The 25,182-nt window shown below is 42.0% G+C and overlaps 1 protein-coding gene across 1 annotated transcript; it reads left to right on the forward strand.

The window, feature by feature from the left end:
* Positions 1–404: 404 nt before the first annotated feature.
* BckdhB (Branched chain keto acid dehydrogenase E1 subunit beta) lies at positions 405–24,848 on the forward strand. The gene is made up of 8 exons (XM_080268679.1): positions 405–532; positions 5,013–5,090; positions 10,567–10,769; positions 11,985–12,140; positions 21,313–21,484; positions 21,971–22,116; positions 24,052–24,138; positions 24,606–24,848. Exons 1-8 carry the CDS (start codon positions 406–408, stop codon positions 24,744–24,746), a joined length of 1,110 nt encoding a protein of 369 aa, XP_080124805.1. The 5' UTR covers position 405; the 3' UTR covers positions 24,747–24,848.
* The last annotated feature ends 334 nt before the right edge of the window (positions 24,849–25,182 follow it).

Genomic DNA, 25,182 nt, shown 5'->3' on the forward strand with positions numbered 1-25,182 from the left:
AGCTTCGAAAATCGCGCTTTGCTCATGGCGAAATTTTCTATGGCCGTTTACGTAGCAATGAGGTCGGGGTTGATTTTACGCAAGAACCAAAAAGTAATGCGTGATTGTGGATATATATGAGGTTTATAAATAAAGACAACCACTGACTCCTTGAATTAAAAGGTATTTTATTATTTAATACTTGCCACTTTCAGATTATTTCATTCCATGTAGGCGAGACCTTTCTTACTGAAGGGATTCATGAAAGTTATATGTGATCCCCATAATTTGAAGTGTCTCTCTTAATCCGGAAAAATTACAAGAATTCAACAAAAAGACTAAATTGTGGACAGAACTTACATGAAATAGCCGAATAGAGAGTTGCGCCGGTATTTCCAAGGCGAACAAGCAGACGAGAACGTAAACATGAGGCAGCTGCTAAAGGCATCGGTATTTAAAAAGCTTTTAAGGCCCACTTTAGGGTCACCATCACTTCTCAGCAGACATTCGTCGCATTTCACCTTCTACCCTGACACTGTACCGGAATCTCAAGGTAAACCAAACCTGCACAGCTTCTAAAATAGGTTGCGTTTGCTGCCGCTACCGTACCTTGAATCCATTTTTTATTGTTAGTCTGTGTACACCATAATTATTGTTAAGTAGATTCTGGGTGATGGGAGTATTTAGTCATTTTTCTTTCCCCATGGCCGAGTTTTCATGGTAGTAATTCAGCAGATTCTGAGAAACTATTAGCATAAAAAGCTGGTTTTCAGCACTTGCAGAGTTCATGGCGAATTTGCACGTACAGTAATTATGCAGCTTGAGGAGACATCTATCTATCTATTGCCAGACGCCTCAATCCCGTTCAGGGTGGCCACAAACAAATCGCCTCCACGTCACCCTGTCCCCCACCATTCCACTGCCCTGCTCCCAACTCACACCCCCCTCTCTCATATACCTTTCCACCCCATCCCTCCATCTCATCCTCGCCTCCCCCTCCCTCTCACCCCCTCCACCTCACTCACATACACTCTCTTCGTCAGTCTTTCACCTCCATCCTCTCCACATGGCCAAATCACCTTAAGTGTATTCCTCCTGACGCTTCCTATCACATCCACATCCACACCACAACGCTCCTTTATATCCTCATTTGTCAGCTTGTCTCTCCATGTGACTTCACAGGCTCCTCTTAAATAACTCATTTCCACTGCTCTCACTCTTGACTTGTGTCCTTCCAACAACATCCAAGCTTCACTTCCATACGTTAGAATTGTTGAACATAGAGGATGGAAGTAATGCGAGTATAAGTGGCTGGGGGATGGCTGGGAGAAGGAGGGAGGTGAGAAGACAGGAAGAAATCAGTAGGATAGTAGTTGTGGAAGCAATGATGAAAGTTAAATTGGGGAAAGCCCCAGGAATTGATGGAGTGTGTGGTGAAATGCTGAAGCATGGGGGAGAGATCGTTGTAGAATGGATGTGGAAAATGTGCAGATTGGCCTGGGAGGAAGGTAGAGTCCCGGGGGATTGGAAGTCAGGAATAATTATTCCCTTGTACAAAGGAAAAGGGGTAAAAGAAATGTGTGGTAATCATAGGGGCATTTGTCTTCTTAGTATAATAGGAAAAGTGTATGGTAGGATACTTATTGACAGAGTTAGAGAAAGAACAGAGGAATTAGTTGGAGAAGAACAGGGAGGCTTTAGGAAGGGAAGAAGTTGTGTAGATCAGATATTCATTCTTAGATCTTTAGTGGAAAAGTTCTAGAGAAGGGAAAGAAGTTGTATGCAGCTTTCATTGATTTGGAGAAAGCATATGACAGGGTGGATAGACAAGGATTGTGGAAAGTATTAAGAATATATGGAGTACATAGGAAGTTGTTGAATGCTGTGAAGAGTATGTACGATGGTGCGAAGGCTCCAGTGCATGTGGTTGGTGAAGTGAGTGAATTTTTCTCTTTGAAGGTTAGGTTGAAACAGGGGTGTGTCATGTCTCCATTGTTGTTCAATCTGTACATGGATGGGGTAATAAAAGAGGTACAAGGTAGGGTAGTGGATGTTGGAGTGGCCCTGGTGAGAAAGGGTAGTGTTTGGGTGAATTTTTCTCTTTGAAGGTTAGGTTGAAACAGGGGTGTGTCATGTCTCCATGGTTGTTCAATCTGTACATGGATGGGGTAATAAAAGAGGTACAAGGTAGGGTAATGGATGTTGGAGTGGCCCTGGTGAGAGAGGGTAGTGTCTGGAAACTCCCTGTACTGTTGTTTGCAGATGTTACTGTGTTGTTGAGTGAAGACGAAGGAGAGCTGCAAGGCTTGGTGGATGAGTTTGGGAGAGTGTGTAAGAGACGGAATCTAAAGGTGAATGTACAGTAAGGAAGAGGAAAGTGATGGTCTTTGAGAGAGGTGAAGTCAGTGAATGTACAGCGAGGTTGGATGGTGAGGAATTGGAAAATGTGAGTACCGGTACGTTTAAGTACTTCGGTAGTGTGATGAGTAAGGATGGAGGTTTGGAGGGTGAAGTGCTTGAAAGGGTACAGCAGGGAAAAAAGGTTGTTGGTTCCTTGAAAACAGTGATAAGAAACAGGGAAGTGAGCATGGAAGTGAAAAAGTTACCACATGACAATATGGTGATACTAACTCTAACGTCTAACTATTGCCAGACGCCTCAATCCCGTTCGGGGTGGCCACAAACAAATCGCCTCCATGTCGCCCTGTCCCCCGCCATTTCACTGCCCTGCTCCCAACTCACACACCCCTCTCTCATATACCTCTCCACCCCATCCCTCCATCTCATCCTCAGCCTCTCCTTCCCTCTTCCCCCCTCCACCTCACTCACATACACTCTCTTTGTCAGACTTTCACCCTCCATCCTCTCCACATGGCCAAACCACCTCAGTGTATTCCTCCTAGCGCTTCCTATCACATCCACATCCACACCACAATGCTCCTTTATATCCTCATTTGTCAGCCTGTCTCTCCATGTGACTCCACAGGCTCCTCTTAAATAACTCATTTCCACTGCTCTCACTCGATTTGTGTCCTTCCAACAACGTCCAAGCTTCACTTCCATACATTAGAGTTGGTATCACAATACTGTCATGTAGTAACTTTTTCACTTCCATGCTCACTTCCCTGCTTCTTATCACTGTTTTCAAGGAACCAACAACCTTTCTTCCCTGCTGTACCCTTTCAAGCACTTCACCCTCCAAACCTCCATCCTTACTCATCACACTACCCAAGTACTTAAATGTACTCACATACCCTAAAACCTGTAGCCTTGTCCATGAAGTTCAGGTCCCACCATAGCTGAGGAGGGGATTGAAGAGTAGGGAAAGTTTGGGATTTAATACATAATGTCAGAGTGGAAGAATGTCAGCTTTGATGAGTGAGCAAAGCTTCAAAAACTGAAAATCCAAGTCACACAAACCATACCTAAGAGGATGAGAATTTTTAAAACTTCAGCACAGTCCTATTTTCTTAACCCGTCACGTCCCGAGCTATTTCGCACCTCTGATGCCCCCCAATCCCGAGGTATTTTCGAAAATTTTTTTTTGGCTAAAACCTCTGCTTTTGGTGAGAAACATCGAAAATTCATAGAGAATTCGCTCACCTGAGGTTTAAAATACTCGATCCAGGTAGCGGTACCTCCTTACCTTACTGGGTTTTCTAACAGGCTGGCACCAGAGAAAACTAGTTCTATGGGAGGGTAACTATTTCACACCACTCATAAACGGTATTTATTTATTTACTTGGTACGAATTTATATGTAGTACGAGAGTGTATTGGTTTTCAAACAGTAATATAGGCTTTAGAAGCATTGTTTCACTCACTAACTCATCACCATACCTGACCTTTTTTTGCCACATTACCTGATCATCATTTCTGACTGTTTCTTCCTCTAATGCTATGTAAACTTTGTCCTCCACATTGTCATCGATTGGGGAATCACTCTGGCCCTGAATGTCTTTATTGGCCAGGTCACTGGTAACAGGTGAATTGACGAGACAATGGCGTGCAGGGGGGGGGGGAGGTTATGCGGTGTAAGGCATTGTCCTTGCTTGGCATCTTGTAGAGGAAGGTGTCCTGTGTATACGTACGAAAAATCACTCGTGGAAATTGAAAATTGTGCATATTATGAACCTTGCAATTGCGCGACGTACCAGTACGTCGACGGGACTGGCAAATGCAAAATGTTGCAACGTACCCATACATCGACGGGACACCTCAGGTTAATGTTTGCATTATTATAGTTGACTTTGAGACTCATTTTTGTCACAGTTGACCCAAGCCCCTTCAGAGGGATGAAGTAAGATGTGAAATGAAAAAATCATAATTGATCAGAATGCAGCCTTCCAGATTTTTTTTTTTTTTTTAAGTCAAAACCTGTGAAAACCAACCAGGAAAAAATTGAATACCAAGATGTTGGGGGGGGGGAACCTAACTGGGAGGGGGGAGGGAGTGAAGGCTTCACAAAGCTTCTCATGACATTAACCAACCAGGTTGCCCCAAAACCTATCCTTGATAGTTGCTGAAACTATGACAGCCATGAATATACTGTACTGTACGTTAAGGAGATGCAATGTGAAAGAAGCTGCTAAAGTGTGAAATTATGGGCCAAGTATGGGTAAAATGGGTATAGTCTACATTTTTAGTACTTGAAAATGCTATTTTACTAATTTATTTTTAAGCATGTGCTTGAAATCCCACCTTGGGACGACCCACAGATACAACGGACTGTCGGCTTTAATAACAGAGGGTCTACCATATATTCTTATATTATTACAGTATTTGTATACTCACCTATTTTCTGGATGCTTGAAAATTGCATTTTCCCCTCTTTTCAGAACCAGCCTTCTTATTTTATGTTGCATGCTAAGATTTATGTGATGCAAATCATGTAGTGCAGTTTGTTTCCAAAACTGTGTAAGTCATTTCGGTCATAATCAGATCATAGTATAATAACTGAAAAGAAGTATTGTTCAGTAATATATCACTGGACAGAGAGTATGCACTGATGTTGTTTTAAATATGATTTTTCAGGTGAAACAGTGAGACTGAATCTCTTCCAGTCCATCAACAATGCCCTAGATACAGCGTTGGCCACGGACAACAGTGCCTGTCAGTACCATTACTTTGGGTTTGATTGGGATTAATTTCATGGTACAGTAATTTAGGGCACAAGATATATTCTTGTTGAAATAGTACTTTCGTTTTGTTTGTTAGGGATGTGTTCCAGTGTGTTATACGTGTTTTCATACAGGTACTGTAATATCTGAGATATTGGTAAAGCAGCTTTGTGTGTACTATAACAGTGAAATTTTGATAGGCATATTTTTAGTTTTATTTATTGTAGACTTAACTGCCAAAGAAATGGTGGGGGAGCTTAAAAGTGAGTATGTATAACAAGGACTTGCTTTATCTTCAGTGGTGGAAGTAGACAGATATGTAGTAATAACTGAAAATATCTAGTAAAACCTCTCCTCCCCAGCTGGGCTGGTAAGCCACTGCAGTTATGTATCATTAATATTAGGGCAGTGTGGTAACTCTTTCTTTGGCTGAAGTGCATTTAATACTTGTATCCTGTGTGTTCCGTTGATAGCTAATGTCAGATGAATTTATTCAGCCTTGGAAAACCCCTGCCAGTGGTGGGGTGGAAACTTATTTTTCTTAACCCTCTCAGTAGAGAAGGCAAACATAGGAACTGTTTTCAAGCTGATGTCAGGTGATAGGGTTCAATGAGATAATATTTCTGCTAGTTAAGATTTAAAGTAAATAGCCCCTTTATTGGCACCGGGATACATATTCAGTTGAGGAAAACTGCTGTCAATAAAAATTTTAATATGGCAGTGCAGGGAGGTTCTTTGTAACATAGGTAATTGCTTCTGGCAGGCTATTGTGTGAAGGAAGTATAGGAAGAGTATTATATTGTAAAGGCTTAATTGCTTATGATGACCTCAGTAGAGTCCTACTTTTTCTCATATACAGTATACTTACCAAAAGCAAGCTAAAAACCTTGCAAGCACACAAATATTTATAACTTTATTGTACTGTACTTTACACACAAATGCCATATGGCACACCCACACACCCACACACACCCACACAATGGGAATTGACTACACCTGATGGGAGTGGCATCAAGCTTGACTTAAGCTACATTGTAGCTGTTCTTGACCCTGGCTCAACTGAAGGAATTACATTTCTGTGTAGTGTGCCGTTTAAAAATAATGCACTACAGTGTTCTGTAATGGAGGCCTTACTGTATACTGATGACTAGATAACAAGTGTTACCTTTTCTGATTAACCTATCTGACCTCACTGGGGATGGATGCCTTCGTGTGGTGAGACTGATATAACTGGACAGTTTCTATAAATATCCCCCAGGTCCCCCTGTATTCACTGAAAGGAGGATGCTAGACTGCTGGATGAGGGCAACTTCAGCCTTCAGTCATCCAGGATCACATTCATTTAGAGAGTGGTCACAACAGCATCGACAACACCCACTGTAATGATGGTTGATAAAGATTTTTTTAGGAATGGCAGAAGAAAATGAAACACATTAGTGCTCGGCAGGGGAAATTGAGAAGTTGAGGAGGGGAATTTTATAGCAAACTTTAGTCCCTTTCTGTGCAAGGCTGCTTTGCATCACAATTGCTGGTATTAGAGATCACCACAGCCATACACCAGTACAAAGAGAAGGAGTTTCCATCCTTCTTTTGTTCACCTTTTAGAAGACAGGTGATTGTGGGTATTGATGATTGATCATTCTCCTCTATGGTTTGGTTTAGACACGTTTTATTCTAAACGTATTGATCCATTTATTCAGCAGTATTGCTCCATTTTGCTGACACTTTTCATACAGGAAGGGTTAAATACGTCTTATATGAACCTCGCTGCTATGAAAGGACTCATGCAAACTGAATTAAATAATGGCAGTGGCAAGAATAGAGTATCAAAGACATCCTCTGCTTGAAGGGATTAAATACATTTCCAGTTCATTGAAGCCCTCTAGCCTGTTCTGTGATTCGTCTGCTTCATGTGAGTTACAGGTATAAGCAAATACTGTATATGAATATATGGTACACTTGAGAAGCATTCTTTGGAAAATGTATTGCATTTGCTCCGTTGTCCACTTTCAGTGGTCATTATAGTACTGTACATGAGTAGCATATAACAAATTTGTTCTTGCATTGCTGTTATATATTTCATTGTGATGCACTAGAGTCCTTAAAATGTTTTGTTTATAGTATAGTATCTGTATACACTGATTACAGTAGGTTGTAAGCAACATGTCGAAAGGTAGACCGAGGGCTTTAAAATAGTTAACTGATGAGTTATAATTTTTTTTTTTTTTTTTTTTTTTTAATGTGTCCAACTCTGGGCATAGGCTTCACAGCCTGCTCTCAAGGCCCAGTAGTCCTCCTACACACCATACACCTCTCTGCATGTCACCACTTCGGCGCTAACACCCACCGTCCATATTGAATACATGCTAGGGCTGTCTCATACAGGACTGGTGTATTGGTATTAGCGGGGGTACTTTTATGACATGTCGGCGGGTCATCTGGTAGATCAGGAAAGTCTGCTCTTATGAAATTCAAATCCTTAAACTGTTCCCTGCCCCAGCCGGGATTCGAACCTGGGTCCATCAGGACCGCAGGCCGCCTCTCTACCGATTCAGCCACCGCCTCCCCAATTGGAATTGGATTAAAATTTATATATGTATATCTATCCATCTATATGTCTGTCTATCAATCTATCTACTGATATATATATATATATACCTTTGTATATCAAAGCAGTATCACATGACCACATGGTGTCAAATACTGTAAGAGTGAAAGATGAAAGATGAGTGAAAGATGAGTTTTGGGCGAGAGTAGAAGCATGTATGGACAAGTTTGAGAGGAGCGAGAGAGGCTGTTGATTGGAGACATGAATGGCAAAGTTGGGAATGTACGAGTGGATGGAGTGGTTGGTCAGTGGGGTGTGCCAGCTGAAGTAGATGGGAATGGTTGTGCTTTGGTGGACATCTGTGCTTGTAAGGGGTTGGCAATAGCCAACACCTACTCTCGTCATAAGATGATCCACCAGTATACATGGAGAGTAATGAGGAGGATGGATGGTGAACTTGTTGAACGAAAGGCAATGATAGACTACGTGTGTGTGGATGTGCGAATGAGAAGACAAATGTTGGATGCAAGAGTGTGGAGAGAGTGGGGGAATGGAGTCTCGGACCATCACTTAGTGATGGCCAAGGTAGAGATGCAAAGAAAGTGGTTGAGGAGACAAAGGGGAAGACAGGAGGAAGCAGCTCCTGTGAGAAGGATGGAGAATTTGCAAGATAGTGAGAAAATGACAGTATAAGAGCATAGTGGAAGAAAGATTGGGAAGGTATGAGCTAGAGCAGATGGAAGGGGTGGAAGAAGTATGTAAGATATCCACGGAAGAGATATGCGCAGCGTGTGAGGTGATTTGTGGAGTTAGGAGGAGATACAAGGGTGTGCAAGGGACAGCATGGTGGAATGATGAGGTGAAACGAGCTGTGGAACAAAAGAAGAAGGCATATAGTGAATGGTTGGCGTGTAGAGGTAGGGGAGAAGATGAGAGAGAGAAGAGAGAGGTATATTTGAGCAGGAGAAGGGAGGTTAAGAGACTGGAGAAGGAGAGTAAGAAGAAAGTGGATGAAGAGTTTGGGAGGAATCTGAGTGTGAAATGGAGGGAGAGTAAGAAATTGTTTTGGAAGGAGGTAAAGAAAGTAAGGCAGTGTGAAAGGGGAAATAGTAGGGGAGTGAAAGATAGGAATAATAGATTGTTGGTGGAAAAGAGAGAGAAATTGAGGAGATGGAAGGAGCACTTTGAGGATTTGTTGAATGAAGAGAGTGAGAGCAGTGTGAGTATAAGTGGTTGGGGAATGGCTGGAAGCTGGAAGAAGAGATGAGAGGAGGGAGGAAGAGATCAGTAGGGCGGAAGTAGTGGAAGTGATGAAGAAGATTAAGTTGGGAAAGGCCCCAGGAATGATGGAGTGTGTGGTGAATTGCTTAGGTATGGGGTGAGATTGTTGTGGAGTGGATGTGGAAGTTGTATAGATTGGCTTGGGAAGAGGGAAGGGTTCCAGAGGACTGGAAATCAGGTATAATTGTTCCTTTATACAAAGGAAAAGGGGAGAGAGAAGTATGTGGTAACCATAGGGGTATTTGCCTTCTTAGTGTGACTGGTAAAATATATGGTAGAATACTCATTGATAGGGTTAGGCATATGACAGAGGAGCTAGTTGGAGAAGAACAAGGGGGATTTAGGAAGGGAAAAGGGTGTGTAGATCAGATATTTGTTCTAAGATGTTTAGTGGAGAAGTATCTAGAGAAAGGAAGGAAAGTGTATGCTGCCTTCATAGACTTGGAGAAAGCTTATGACAGAATAGATAGGCAAGGTATGTGGAAGGTATTAAGAATATATGGAGTGGAGGGGAAATTGTTGAGTGCTGTGAAGAGTATGTACGAGGGAGTTAGGGCTACGGTGCGAGTGGATGGTGAGCTGAGTGAGTTCTTTGATCTCAATGTGGGACTGAAACAGGGTTGTGTGATGTCTCCATGGCTGTTTAATATATACATGGATGGGGTTGTAAAGGAGGTGCAAGGTAGGGCAGTGGATGTGGGGCTGGCCCTAATGAATGAGGGTGAGATTTGGAAGCTTCCGGTGTTGCTGTTTGCTGATGATACTGTATTGTTGAGTGAAGATGAATGGGAGTTGCAAGGTTTGGTGAATGAATTTGGGACAGTGTGTAGGAGGAGGAAGCTGAAAGTTAATGTAAACAAAAGTAAAGTTATGGTGTTTGAGAGGAATGAAGTCACAGAGTGTGCAGTGAGGTTGGATGGTGAGGATATGAAGAATGTGAGTGCATTCAAGTACTTGGGTAGTGTGATGAGTAAGGATGGAACTTTGGGAGATGAAGTGCGTGAAAGGGTACAGCAGGGACGGAAGGTCATTGGTTCACTGAAAACAGTGATGAGAAATAGGGAGGTGAGTATGGAAGTTAAGAAGTCACTGCATGATAGTATTGTGATCCCTACCCTGACGTATGGAAGCAAGGCGTGGACCTTGCAATAGGGGAACAAGTCAAGAGTGAGAGCAGTGGAAATGAGTTACTTGAGAGGAGCATGTGCAGTGACGTGGAAGGACAGGTTGACAAATGAAGAAGTGAAGGAACGTTGTGGGGTAGTTGTGGATGTGGTTGAGAAGATTAGGAGAAATACACTGAGGTGGTTTGGACATGTGGAGAGAATGGAGAATGAATGACTGACAAAGAGGGTGTATGTAGGTGAGGTGGAGGGAGGGCGAGGGAGGGGTAGACCTATGATGAGGTGGAGGGATGGAGTTGAGAGGTATATGAGGGAGGGGGGGGTGAGTTGGGGGGAGGGTAGTCAAATGGTGGGTGACAGAGCAACTTGGAGGTGTTTTGTCTGCGGCCACCCTTTGCGGGATTAGGGCGTCGGGCTATAGATAGATAGATAGATAGATGTTTTATAATGTGCAGAAAAATCAGTTAAAGAGGACTTTTGATTTGGTTAATCTAAATACAACATCACTTTTTCAGTAATATTTGGTGAGGATGTTGGATTTGGTGGAGTGTTTCGGTGCACCATTGGGCTGCAGGACAAGTATGGGAAGGATCGGGTTTTCAATACGCCATTGTGTGAACAGGGAATTGCTGGCTTTGCTATCGGAGTGGCAGTGGGTGGAGCTACAGCCATCGCGGAGATGCAGTTTGCTGATTACATTTTTCCGGCTTTTGATCAAGTGAGTTAAAGTCAGGATTCTGGGAGACATGAATGGTTTGTGAATGAGTGTCTGGCCCATTTCACTGGTCATGCTGTTGATACCCCCCTCCCCTCTTTTTTTTTTTTTTTTCCAACCTCACTTTAATCTTAGGTGGAAAAGAGTTCAGGATTATGATGGTGATGAGTTTAAGGCTACAGATAAATACTCAAGATACTGTTCATGTTTTACTTAGAGAATTTTGTAAGTTGTTAGTATGCATTGTTAAGGATTCAGATACTGTTATCAGTTAGTGGGTTAATACATAGATTGTCTTATGCAGTACAGTGTTTTTCTTTTTATTGTATTTGCATAAGGAGTACAGTCAAAGAATTATCAGAAAAAATGCCCGAGTTCTGAGCAGAAGATAAAGGTCAATTGGTTATGCTGTGGTGGACGCTCCCTACTTGTATATTATCGAGAAGGGTTGCATTGTTTTAAAGGGTATCCTCCTGTACAGTAAACCCCCTGGGGAAGAGAGGAAAGAATGTTTCCCCAGTATCCTTGCTTGTTGCAAGAGGCGACAAAAAGGGCCTTTTTGTCTCCACTCTTTCTCTCCTTACTGTCTTCTGCTCTTCTGTCCTACTTCTTGATATTTCTGTGTTTCTTCTGACCTTTATTTTCCCTTTTCTCGTTCAGTGCCATATAGCCATGTTAAGGCTTAGTACTAATTGTTCATATTCCCTCCTTCTTGTACATAGTGTACAGTGATAATTGTTTTATGTATTGTAAAAATATGATATTCATGGAGATATGGAAGAAAGAACACCACACAGCACCAATGATAAACACTTCTGTAAGCAGTGCCATAGAGTCTGTAATTATGTAAAATACTGTATATGAATGAAATGCTTTGGTAATAAGCTTGTGTGAATTGACTGAGAAAGAGTGCTGGAAGATGAAACTTGTAAGCAAAAGTGTCAGTGGTTTTTTAGGAATATGATTTCTTATCAGTATTATAATTACCATCCTAGTCAGAGTGTAGGAAGAGAGCATTACAGTAGTTTTTTTTTTTTTTTTTAATATGGTATGTGTCTGTCAGGTTTTTAAATTTTACAAACTTTAGATGTTGCTATCATCTACTGTCACTCTCTCTCTCAAGTAGGGTAATGGCAGCGAGTCATTATAAAAGAAATAGACAAAGACCTAAGTTAAAGTAACAGTACAATGTTTGCCTTTTTTTTCCACTACTTGCAGATTGTGAATGAAGCAGCCAAGTATCGGTATCGCTCAGGTAACCTGTTTGATTGTGGGAAACTAACATTCCGTGCACCTTGTGGAGCCGTGGGCCATGGAGCACTCTATCACTCACAGTCTCCTGAGGCCTACTTTGCTCACACACCGGGACTTAAGGTACTCTTGCTTGTTTATACTGCACAATTGTACACATTAGGAGGTGCAGGTGAGGGATGTCTTTATCTACTACTAACAATATACTTGGATCTATACCATCTTAGGCTTTGGAGGTTTTATATTACTGTGCCTCCCCCTGAACAATGTATTTTGCATAGCCTGTTTCACCATAATATTTTCTTGTCTGCCATTTATATGTCGACATAGAGTGCTTATATCATATTAGAATGAATATTAGAGTGACAAAATACCAAAAGCAGTATGATATATGATAGTACGGCATTTCACCATTTATCTTTCTTAATTCAGCTAAGGTCCTGCCAGGACAACACATTTTGCGGATAAACCATACTACACCCCAACCCCATAACAGAGCATATAACCTCTGTAAACTCTACACAGGTCTCCCTTGTTATTGAATTGGGTTACATTCCTAAGCTGGCCATGGATATGCAAAACAAAAGAGAGAGATATGTAGATGGAAATGAGCAGAGCCGAAAGCAGACGACTATACTCAGTTTTTTTTTTCGAGGCGAAGATGCACTTGACAGATTGGTGATGATTGGCTGAATGCAACATTACTTCATAATCTCTTTATTATTAATTGACAACATATATATATGGTGTTTGAGAGGAATGAAGTCACAGAGTGTGCAGTGAGGTTAGATGGTGAGGATATGGAGAATGTGAGTGCATTCAAGTACTTGGGTAGTGTGATGAGTAAGGATGGAACTTTGGGGGATGAAGTGCTTGAAAGGGTACAGCAGGGAAGGAAGGTTGTTGGTACACTGAAAGCAGTGATGAAAAATAGGGAGGTGAGTATGGAAGTTAAGAAGTCACTGCATGATAGTATTATGATCCCTACCCTGACGTATGGAAGCGAGGCATGGACCTTGCAAGAGGGGAACAAGTCAAGAGTGAGAGCAGTGGAAATGAGTTACTTGAGAGGAGCATGTGGAGTGACGTGGAGGGACAGGTTGACGATTGAAGAAGTGAAGGAACGCTGTGGGGTGGATGTGGATGTGGTTGAGAAGATTAGGAGAAATACACTGAGGTGGTTTGGACATGTGAAGAGAATGGAGAATGAAAGACTGACTAAGAGGGTGTATGTAGGTGAGGTGGAGGGAGGGAGAGGTAGACCGAGGATGAGGTGGAGGGATGGAGTTGAGAGGTATATGAGGGAGGGGGGGGGTGAGCTGGGGGGAGGGTAGTCAAATGGTGGGTGACAGAGCACTTGGAGACGTTTTGTCTGCAGCCACCCTTTGCGGGATTAGGGCGTCGGGCAATAGATAGATAAATAGATAGATAGATAGACAACATATATCTGATGGGGAAATTTGAGTTAGTAAATGTTATTCGGACATGTTGCATTCAGCCAATCATCACCAACCTATCAAGTGCACCTTCGCCTCAATAAAAAAAACTGAGTATAGCTATATAAGTCAAGTAACCCAAAGGATACAGGCTGGTGCCACTGTGAGCGTATTTTCAAAAATATTATATTCCACAAAAGGAGCTACAGGCACAAAGAATATTTTGTTATTTGATGTAAGTGAGAGCAAGATGCTAAGATGGACATGGGTAGAACCGAAAGCAGATGAGTAGCTATGTAAGTTCATAAAACAATGGAGACAGGCTGGCACTACCTACATGTGTATTTACTAGAGCATTTAATTATTTTCCAACAACAAGGATGCACACACACGCCAGCACGAGGGCAAACAACACAAGCCCTTGCAAAAGTTCTAGAATGGCAACAAAGGCCACAAACTCCATGGTTAACTTAATGCGCACCAACACCAGATGGCTTACTCTCTGTGACTGAGGTGGAGTGGCAATGATCTTTGTTTTGGCATGCATTGCTGGTGATGCTTGGATGGTAGGGGTGTTGCAGGGGGCGGCAAGAGGTTTTAAAAGTTTTGTTTCCATGCGCAGTGTCAGCTAATGCAGTAAAAAATGGATATTGCTGTAACTCAGCCAGATTTTTTTTTTTTTTCCTTTGTCACATATTGACCTGTGTTGAGTAATGCAGTGTTGGATAAATGGGAGGATTACTGTAGTTAACTATTATGGAGACTTGTTTATCTTATAAATTGGTTACAATATGTTTGTTTCATCAGACAGAACTGGGTCACTCCCGATAACTTGAATACAGTAATCACTCTAATATCCGGACGCCCAATAACCGAACATCCCCACTAACCGAACCTTATCGTCCTGGGATCAAACATTCCCAAAATGGTCCGGGGGGGGGGGGGGGGGTCGATTCCCCCCCCGGTCCGTAATTTGAACTTGCCGCGTGAGAGCATTGTTTTGGTTCGTCATTCCTCCGACGTCCGATAGAGCGCCGCTGCATCCTCCCCACTTCCCGCCTGTCTCTCACCGCGACTGGACCTACGCTCTTCGCCATGGCTGCCCACGTGCTCGCTTTTGTGGTGGTGCCGTACTTGCTGCAAGGCCTCCTGCTGCTCTCTGCCCTCCTCTTAGTGTGTGTGATGATGGCCCCGCCCCCTGAGAAAAGGAAGAGAGTGGTGTTGACTCTGGAGAAGAAACGGGAGATATTGGAGAAAGTTGATGCGGGTATGTCTTCTTCACGCATTCTCCGCGAGTTCAACCTGGCCCGGTCGACTTTGTTCGATATCAAGCGTTCCCGAGACAAGCTCATGCAGTACACGGCTGACTTCTCGTCGAGAAGCAAACGCAACGTGGAGAGGAAGGTTATGTTTACCCCCAAGTATGCAGAAATCGACCGCTCCACGTTGATTTGGTATCGACAGCAACGTGCAGCTGGTGTGATGGTACGTGGAACGGAGCTGAAGGCTGCTGCTGAGAAGTTTGCAAGGCTTCACGACGCCCTAGACTTCAAGGTATCCGAGGGTTGGCTTTTCGCGTTCAAGTTGCGACATGGCCTTACTAACCGTAAAGCACATGGCGAAGCATTGGATGCTAACGAGGATGGAGTGGATGAGTTTCGGCACAGGGTGAAAGGCTTGATCGACAGGGAGGGCCTCACTCTCGGTCAAGTCTATAACGCTGACGAAACTGGCCTATCCTATCGCTCGGTGCCAACGAACACTCTAGCCAATGAGACGGAGAAGCGTGTACCTGGCCGCAAGCTTTCTAAGGAACGGATATCTGCTTTGTGTTGTGCCAATGCTAACGGCATGCACCGGCTTAAGCCCGTTATTGTTGGCCGAGCAAAGCAGCCTCGGTGCCTTCGTGGGGTGATGGATGTCCTTCCTGTCGTATGGTACCATTCTTTGAAAGCATGGTTCACAGCTGTGATTTTCAAAGACTGGTTTCACCATCACTTCGTCAAGGAGGTCATCCAGTACCAGACGAAGACACTGGGAATTCCTCGCGACCAGGTAAAGGCTCTCCTTCTCCTCGACAATGCATCTGCCCACCCGTGCGACAAGGACTTGGTTGCTGAGAATGGCCGTATTAGGTGCATGTTTCTGCCACCTAATACGACTGCTCTCATTCAACCCATGGACCAAGGAGTGATCGTGGCAACAAAGCACCTGTACCGTCAGAAGTTCCTGGACGAGGTGATGGTTGTTCTCGAGGACGAGGACGAGCGCAGGGAAGGACGTGACACTCGAGGCAAGCGGACTTTGGAAAACCTTCGCCGCTACAACATCAAGTCTGCGCTGTACAACTGGGCTAGTGCATGGAAGGAAGTCCCTGTGAAAACTCTTGAAAATGGTTGGTCTCGTCTGCTTCTCGGAACAGATGTGGAGTACGATTTCCTAGGGTTTGACGTGGATGACTTCCATGCACGGCTACGTATGCACGGCGACGATGTTGATGTGGACGATGTTCGTGAGTGGTTGGACGACGACGAGGGCGATCCTGGGTATCAGACGTTGTCTGATATCGAGATCGCGTCTTCGGTTGCTGGTGTCAGTCCCGAACTTGAAGATTCCGACGACGAAGGCGATGATGATGCGGACTCCTCTCAGCAGGACACTACTCCAGCCATTCCCAAGCTGAGCGCACTCCGGGAACATCTAGAGTTCGTCCTAGACTACCTGGAACACCCGGACTGCGACAGGGAGACGGGGCCCTTGGGACTCGTGGAGGAAGTGCGTGCTTTCCGGCAGCGCATCATCAATCGCCAGAATTGTCGGTCCTTGCGTCAGTCAACGATTGACAGTTTTTTCAGGCCCGTGAACCCTGCTGTGCCAAGCCCTGGTTCCACTCCGTTGCCTTCCCAAGACAGGCCCTCATGCTCCGAGCCACAGCCCAGCACATCAGCTACAATGGAGTCACCACTCGATGTGAGTTTGCGGCTATCTTCAGAGTCTTCTGTAGTCGGTACGCCATCACCACGACCCACCGATGCACCCCTTGTTCGCCTGCCAGTGATACTCTCGGACTCTGACAGCGAATAAACAGCAAGAACTTCTCCACTAGACCACACGGAAATTTTGAGTGTTGTGCAGTGAAAAAAACGGTGTGTTGTGTTAAGGTTTTCGAAATGAGAGAAAAGACTCAGTAGAAAAGAAATTTAACGTAACTAACCTTCTTTGTTTTGGCTTTGGAAAATAAAAAAAACTGGGGAAAAGTTAATGTGCAACACAAAAATTTAATGGAACATTATTTGGACTAAAGTGAACACTGTGAGGAGAACGGACTTCTGTGTGTTATTGACTAAGTTCAGTGCAAGACTTCAGGAAGAGTGTACTGCAAGTGCTTCAGGAAATCGTTCTTACTGTCAGAGTCCGAGAGGAGGCGGTTATTCATCGAGGTGGCCAGGGACTTGCTGTAAGTAGCCAGAATGTTTCATATTGTACTTTTTTCCATACTATACTTACCAGAATGTTTCATATTGTACTTTTTTCCATACTATACTTACCAGAATGTGTCATACTGTACTTTTTTCCATACTATACTTACCTCATGCATGTGCAGTAGGAATGTGTTTTTCAGAGGTAGGTTCGGTTAGAGTCCATAAGTACCAGAATGTTTATTAATGTATGAACATACAGTACTTCTAAACCCACATTTTATGTTTCTCTTGCATTTATTTCAGTCATTTATGTGCCTTATTGGTGTGATTTGGGTGTTAAATAGGTGCTATGCATGTCCGGAGGGAGTTGTATAGGTGTTTCTCTGAGTTAGGGTCCATAAGTACAAGTCCATAAGCTGGGGCCCAATATCCGGACGAAACCAATATCCGAACCTACCGATGGCTCTATTGATCTGGATATTGGAGGGGTTACTGTACTAACTTGTGGTTGCATAAAATTCGATGAGCCATAGTTATGAGGTAAGAATGAGTCCTTAATTACTATTGTAAGCTCATTTTCACCTGATGAGACTGGGCCATTCCCTGAACTTTAATATTAAAACTAAATTGTGGTTACCGTATATGAAATTCAGTGAGCCATTGCTATGATGTAGGAATGAGTCTCCTTTATTAGTCAAATCTTCACTTCACTCTGCACTTGTCTATGAGGTGAGCTGAAAAGGGTTTAGGATCATGTCAGGTTAGAGAAAAATGTGCTAAAGAATCTTCAAGACAGCCTTAGATCATAGAGAACAAAATCCAGAAGAGCTTATTCACAGATGATGAATAATTTATGTTAGTGATGAAGTTTTATCATAGCATTATTTATTGATGACATTCACGTTGTGCTGAAATGCCATGGTACTAAGGTAGGGACCAACAAATGCTGCTCTCACAGTGAGATTAGGTCCTATTAGGCGATTTGCATATAAAAATTAATAAGGTTGTATGATTAGTACTGTAACTTACAATTTACACTTTTTTTCAGGATTCCAAACCTTTTACTTCAGGTTATGTTTTAAAAAGGAAAAAATACAATACCCGTAATATATTTTATGAGTAAAAGAGATTCAAGGTAGGTCAGTGGATGTTGGAGTGGCCCTAGTGAGAGAGGGTAGTGTTTGGAAACTCCCTGTACTGTTGTTTGCAGATGATACTGTGTTGTTAAGTGAAGATGAAGGGGAGCTGAAAGCCTTGGTGGATGAGTTTGGGAGAGTGTGTAAGAAACAGAATCTAAAAGTGAATGTCGGGAAGAGTAAAGTCTTGTTCTACGAGAGAGGTGAAGTCAGTGAATGTATAGTGAGGTTGGATGGTGAGGAAATGGAAAATGTGAGTATGTTAAAGTAGTTGGGGAATGTGATGTGTAAGGATGGAAGTTTGGAGGGTGATTTGCTCGAAAAGGTAAAACAAGGAAGAAGGGTTGCTGATTCCTTGAAAGCAGAGATAAGAAACAGGGAAGTGAGCATGGAAGTGAAAAAGCTACTATCTATCTATCTATCATCCAATCCTACATTGCTCCATGAGGAGCGTAGGAGCCCGGGGCTAGGCAGTTGGTCCCAACATTTAAGATGAGAGTGACCAACCTCACTCATCCCTGAGTGGCATTACACAAGCAATCAACCCCAACCACCCCTTGGATATAAACCTTCACCGGCTCAATCCGATTGGAGTGCAATACAGGTAACTCGCACGGAACACGAGGGTTTCGTTCCTACCGTGCCGTGTTAGGTGCGAAATCGCGTATATTTAAACTACTCCGTATTTTGCTCCCTAGACCCCCCAAATGTGTTGTTTTGCTGTTATCTGTCACTAGAAAGCACTTTAAGTGGTTAGAAGGTTTATTTAATGTTATAACTCACAAATACAGTACTCCTGAGCAAAACTTCAACACACAAGTACTGTACGTAAACACAAGGAAACATTCCGACGCCGATCATAGGTAATAAATTAGGTTAACTGGTACTAGTGCTTTAACTTACAAGTACATACCAGAACAGTACATATTTAACTTAGAAATGCAGTACTGTGATATCGAATGATTTCAGTACATAATCTGTTAGGAATGGCTGGAAAAAAAAAAAATGTTATGAATACATTTTCACCTTTTTGATATATGTTTATGGTAGTTTCGAGTTATTCTTTACGTTATCGTTGTGCCCATGCTTGGAAAAGGGGGCGAAAGAGTTGAATTATCAGTCCTAAATGAGAAAACTGCACGTCCTGCAAGGCTAGATCTGCCACGGGAGAATAAAGTGGAGGGTCAGTCCGATTAGCAATAAGGAAGTTGTGTCACAACTTCCAGCTCCCACACCACGAGAATGGCTAAAAATAGAATCGTAATGCAGTTTCAGAACTAACAATAAGTCTAATTATTACGAATACAGATACAAAGCAGAAATAAATACGTTTACAGACGGGGAAAACGTATTTCTTCCATCATAACATGTTCATCTTTCTCAATCATTTTACGTTCATCTTTATCATTTTACCTTGTTATTTTCGCAATATATATTGCTGTCTCGTAAACAGGGTGGTTGTTTGTGTTTTGCAAGGGAGGAAAAAGGTTGTATTTTCTGTCTGGGTCGAGATAATGGGTGTAACTATGTGTGGTTAGGCATGGCCACGAGCGAAAAAATCGTACATCCACTCATCACGATAGCCGGTGGTGAACTGACAGATACATGAGACGGTGAAGTCAAGGTCATGTCCCAGATTTTCGTTCACTTCCCGAAAGTTTTCACAGTTTTCTACAAGTTGCAAACCATTACAGCAAACCTGAGCAAATAGGTAAAGATACCAAGACAAAAATGTATTTTTCTTATTATAAGTCTTTAACGAACAAAAAAAAAAAAAAAAGGCAATATTCCGACGCCGATCATGGGTAATCATATAAATCAGGTTAACTGGTTACAAGGCTTTATTTAATGCTTTAATTGCTTACAAGTACATACCAGAACAGTAAATATTTAACTTACAAATACAGTACTGTAGAAAAGCAGTACAGTAAGAGTTTAACGAACAAACAAAAAAGGCAATATTCCGACGCCGATCATGGGTAATCATATAATTCGGGTTATCTGGTTACAAGGCTTTATTTAATGATTTAACTTTATTTAAGTGCTTACAAGTACAGTACATACGAGAACAGTAAATATTTAACTTACAAATACTGAACAGCACTGTGGAAAAAACGAACAAATAAAAAATGCAATATTCTGACGCCTATCAGGTAAACTGGTTATAAGACTTTATTTCTTGCTTTAACGTTATTTAATAGTACTTTAAGTTGCACATAAACTTACCAGAACAGTACAGTACTGTAAATATTTAACTTACAAATACTGTGCTACTGTACTCGGGAATCTCACTCACTGAATAATTTCCCGCCTAGATCGTCACGTAATCAAAACAAACCGCGCGCTGCGGTGACGTTCGAGGATTTGATCTTTCAAAGGCCTCTCCTGCGTTAATTTGTAGTTTTCATAATGTTTTTTTAATCTTACGTTGTCTAATATGTATCCCAGCCCTTACCGCGTATATTTGCGAGCGCGTTCCGTGAGATCGTGTTCCGTGCGAGTTACCTGTAATTACCCACTAAACCACCAGGCGCCAAAATTTGGTTATATGGTTACCACCCAGCGTAGTAAATGGTTTCCTGGTGTACAGGAAACCATTTGACTTGTCACTTAGTGTAGAGTCACCCACAGGCAGAAAGAAGAGAAAAGAAAGAAGGAAAGAAAGACAAGAGGGAGTGTAAAGTTGCCCATTGGCAGAAGGACAAGGAAAGAATGAACGAAAGGAAGACAGAAGAGGATGGAAGGAAAGAGGGATGGAGGAGAGGAAAGGGTAGACACCCAAGAGCAGCACTACCTCGAGTGAGTGGCTACTACATGACAATATTGTGATACCAACTCTAACGTATGGAAGTGAACTTGGACATTGTTGGAAGGACACAAGTCAAGAGTGAGAGCTGTGGAAATGAGTTATTTAAAAGGAGCCTGTGGAGTCACATGGAGAGACTGGCTGACAAACGAGGATATAAAGGAGAGTTGTGGTGTGGATGTGGATGTGATAGGAAGCGTTAGGAGGAACACACTGAGGTGGTTTGGCCATGTGGAGAGGATGGAGGGTGAGAGACTGATGAGGAGAGTGTATGTGAGTGAGGTGGAGGGAGGGAGGGGGAGGCCGAGGATGAGATGGAAGGATGGAGTGGAGAGGTATATGAGAGAGGGGGGTGTGTGAGTTGGGAGCAGGGCAGTGAAATGGCCGGGGACAGAGCGACGTGGAGGCGATTTGTTTGTGGCCACCCCATACGGGATTAAGGCATCTGGCAATAGATAGAGGGCGCTTTTATATTATCAACATTTTTTGCGACAGATTGTTGTGCCCCGAGGTCCAATCAAGGCAAAAGGTCTGCTGCTGTCATGTATACGTGATCAAAACCCCTGTATATTCCTGGAACCTAAGGTGTTGTACCGCTCGGCTGTAGAAATGGTACCCACTCGGGATTACATCATGCCACTTTCATCAGCAGACATCCTTGCTGAGGGTAACATGCTGTTCTTGTATTTTCTGCTTTATAAGAAAACATTTTTCATTTTTATTTTATTAATTTTTGTTTTTTATCATTTTTTTTAGGCATAGACCAGACAGTTCATTTCCTAAAGTTGAGCAGTTCTTTGTACTTCACACCTTCACATGTCATCATGTAGGAGCTAATATCTGCCATCCATATTGAATACATGCTAAGGCTGTCTCATTCAAGACATATAATGATATTAGGCCAGTGGGGATGTTTTGATGACATGCTGATGGGTATTGTGCATGATCAGTAAAGTTTGTTTAAACAGAATTCAAGTAAAACTTGTATGTATCCTACCCTGCAAGGTCATATAAGTTTGAATAGTATTTAGTAGATTTTTAACCATTTTACCACCACCTCCCCTGTGGTGGTAGGAAGGGGAGTTCAGCACCATATCCAGCTGAGGTTTCATTTTTATTTATGTATTTATCTATTTATTTTTTCTCTGTGCAGGTGATGATGTGACACTGGTGGGCTGGGGGACTCAGGTACATGTTTTGAGGGAGGTAGCAGAATTGGCCCAGCAGCAGCTCAACGTGACCTGTGAAGTGATCGACCTTGTCACTATCCTGCCCTGGGATCAGCAGACTGTGTTTAATGTTAGTATAGCCTTTTTTTTTTTTTTTTTTTTTTTTTTTTTTTTTTTTTTTAACCCAGGAAACCACTTACTACTTTGGGTGTTAACCACATAACCAGTTGGATACCTGGTGGATTAGGGGATTAAGGTGTTTACATCCAGGGAGTCAAGTGGGGTTGGTGGAGGATTAGTGCCCCTCCCTGTAAAACAATTAACTCTAAGCCCTTGGCCACCCCGTGTGGGATACATGGCGTCTGGCAATGAATGAATGAATGAACATCGAGGGAGTGGGTAGAGTTTAGTATTTTGATATTTACATTTTGGGGTGAGTTTCTTATATGGGTCCTTCTTCACCCCATCAGTATACCTGTACGGAAAAAGGGGCATGATAATGATAAGAATGATGATGACATGGGATATTCCATGGGAAAGGGATGCCTTCACTTAGTGACCTCACCGTCCCACAACTCCTTCCCTATCCCCTGAAAGAATTGTGGATTGGAGGAGAAGGGTAGCTTCAGCCTGCAGTCCACTAGGCTTATGTCTTGATGAGCCTAGAGCAATGACAGCAACTGGCAATACCATAATTTTAATAGAATTTACATATATAGTTAGCAATGGTATGTTATTAAGGTAATGTGTTTGTTGAAAGTCAGAAATCAGGAAGGCTTGAACTGAACAGTATAACAGACTGCTGAATGCAGAGTTTGACTTGAACAGGAATATATAATTGAGTGTGGCATTGAGAAGAAGGCAGTAGATAAAATGGTCCACAATGGTTCACCCACTGTAACAGACTGTGCACTGCAGTGTCACACACAGACGGTTAAATACCCTTTTAACAATAGCCTAGTTTTGCAGTATTTTCCTCCACTTGCTCAAGCACTTTCAAAGTTGCATGGATGTCATCTTTCTAGGCTCATATTGAGTGAACTATGGACTCTAACACCAGAATGACATCTGACATCACACAGTTGCTAAACAACGTCAGGTTTGCCTTACAGTAAATCTGTTTTATAGGCCACCTTTGTATATTCACTTTTGCTATTAAGCTCTCAGTTAATTTCATAAAAATGACCTCTTAAGGTTCTAGAGCTATCTTTGTACATCATTTGCAGATTTCTCCCAGATAATAGTACCAGTTGTGTGAAAGAGCTATTATAGTTCAAAACATCTGTGACTTTTTAAGGAGGACTGTTTCTATCTCGGCAATCTTAGTAAGTGGTTGGATAAACTAACCTTGGAAGTGCTGGGAGACAAACCAGAAACAGTACAGCACCACCACAAAACACCAGAGCATCCTTGACCTCTTCAGCCATAAGAGAAATTGTGTATTTTATACTTGCCTTCCTCCAGATGATTTTATTGAGCCTAGGATAGACTTTTTGAACTGAAAGGGTTAGATTTAGCCATAATTAATCCTTACACGAAGAGACATTCTTTCTTCAATTGAATAAGGTCGTCTGGGAGCAGCAAATAAATAATAAATAAATAAATAAATAAAATAGAATGATCTACTCTGGCCAAAGGGGTTAACAAGAGTGCAGTGGGTGGGTGAGATGTAAACATGACCGCCAGAATATGATAGTTGATATGTGCACTTATTTCAGACTCTGGTCATGTCCAAGTGTGTGTGTAATCATATGTGTGTGAATTTATTGGGCTTCATGATTCTTAGATGATGATCATTCATATATGTGATGGTAGACAATTGAATATATACTGTTCATGTTTTCATGCCTTCCTTACGTACCTTGAAGTTATACGGAGATTGAACTGAGCCACGAATGTTTGATGTTCCCTTAATTGTTCCTTCTACAGAATGTAGCTATGTACAGTACAGTACTGTGATCTTTGAAAATTCATTGTACCAGCATGTGTATTGCCATTTCTTAAAATTAAATTAATTTTTACATTTTTAAATTAGGATCATTGTGTACGGTATTCTGTTTTACAGAGTGTTAAGAAAACTGGTCGACTGTTAATAGCACATGAAGCACCTGTAACCAATGGATTTGGAGCTGAGATTGCTGCTGCAGTCCAGGTAAAGCAGCTGTGATTTGGTCATGCATAATTACTCTTCTTATGCTTATATCCTAGCTTATGTTGAGATTGGTACTGAGAATAGGAAACAGACAACTAGCTGTAGTCATGAGAAGAGTACAAGTGAATTTAGTTATTCATGTATTTGAAATTCTAAGCTCCATTGCAGAGAATATCATTGTTTTTAACATATTAGCTATGACCTTTTCATGATTGCAACCACATATCACATTTTACCTCATGGAAACTCTCTATTTAACAGTGTATCTTGATGTCCAACTAGTTAGGACTATAATCTTAAAGTAATCTGTCAGATTTTTTTTTTTTTTTTAAATGATCTTCAACATTCTCTCCATGTGTCTTTCTTTTCACACTTTGTTTCACCATGACCAACATAACCTCCTTGTAACTTGTTTTTCATTTTCTTTATTGGTTGTGCTGCCTCTCTGAAGTCTGTCTTTTTTTCAGAGTGAATGTTTCCTGCACCTGGAGGCTCCTGTTGAACGTGTATGTGGCTTTGATACTCCTTTCCCACATATATTTGAGCCATTTTATCTGCCGGACAAGTGGAGGTGCCTCAGTGCCGTCAAAAAGCTCATCAACTACTAATCTCTGGTTCTGAAGTATGTATCAGCTGTAGTCCTTGTAGCAGAGCTCAGATCTGAAAATCTTTACTGCAGCAAGTTCTTGTAAATCATATAGCCTACCTTTTATCAAGTGTACAAAAAATTTATGGAAAGAGTGTTTATTAAGCTCCATTGCCACCTGTAAAGCTGATTTGTCAGTATCCAACAAGTTACAGTAGCAGTTGTATGTAAAGTAATAGCTTGAGATATTGTAGAATTCATCCATTAGGTATATAGAGGACTGCCGGTGTTTTTATGAATAAAAAATATGAAAGTAGGATGATATAACATTTTTTTTGCTAAAGATATTTACAGGTCTTAGAGCACCAAAGATAATTGTTCAGGATTTTTTTCAATATAGTGTGTGTGTGTGTGTATATATATATATATATATATATATATATATATATATATATATA

The sequence above is a fragment of the Coenobita brevimanus genome, chromosome 29, assembly GCF_032717465.1.
Source record: "Coenobita brevimanus isolate Jiangsu-jjx chromosome 29, ASM3271746v2, whole genome shotgun sequence".
Classification (NCBI taxonomy): Eukaryota; Metazoa; Arthropoda; class Malacostraca; order Decapoda; family Coenobitidae; genus Coenobita; species Coenobita brevimanus.

Bases quoted from the DNA above. Each gene is read 5' to 3' on its own strand.
- BckdhB (XM_080268679.1), top strand. From the start codon at position 406: ATGAGGCAGCTGCTAAAGGCATCGGTATTTAAAAAGCTTTTAAGGCCC. The intron at 12,141-21,312 runs GTACTCTTGCTT...TTTTTGCGACAG, and splicing joins CTCACACACCGGGACTTAAG to ATTGTTGTGCCCCGAGGTCC. The intron at 24,139-24,605 runs GTAAAGCAGCTG...TCTTTTTTTCAG, and splicing joins AGATTGCTGCTGCAGTCCAG to AGTGAATGTTTCCTGCACCT.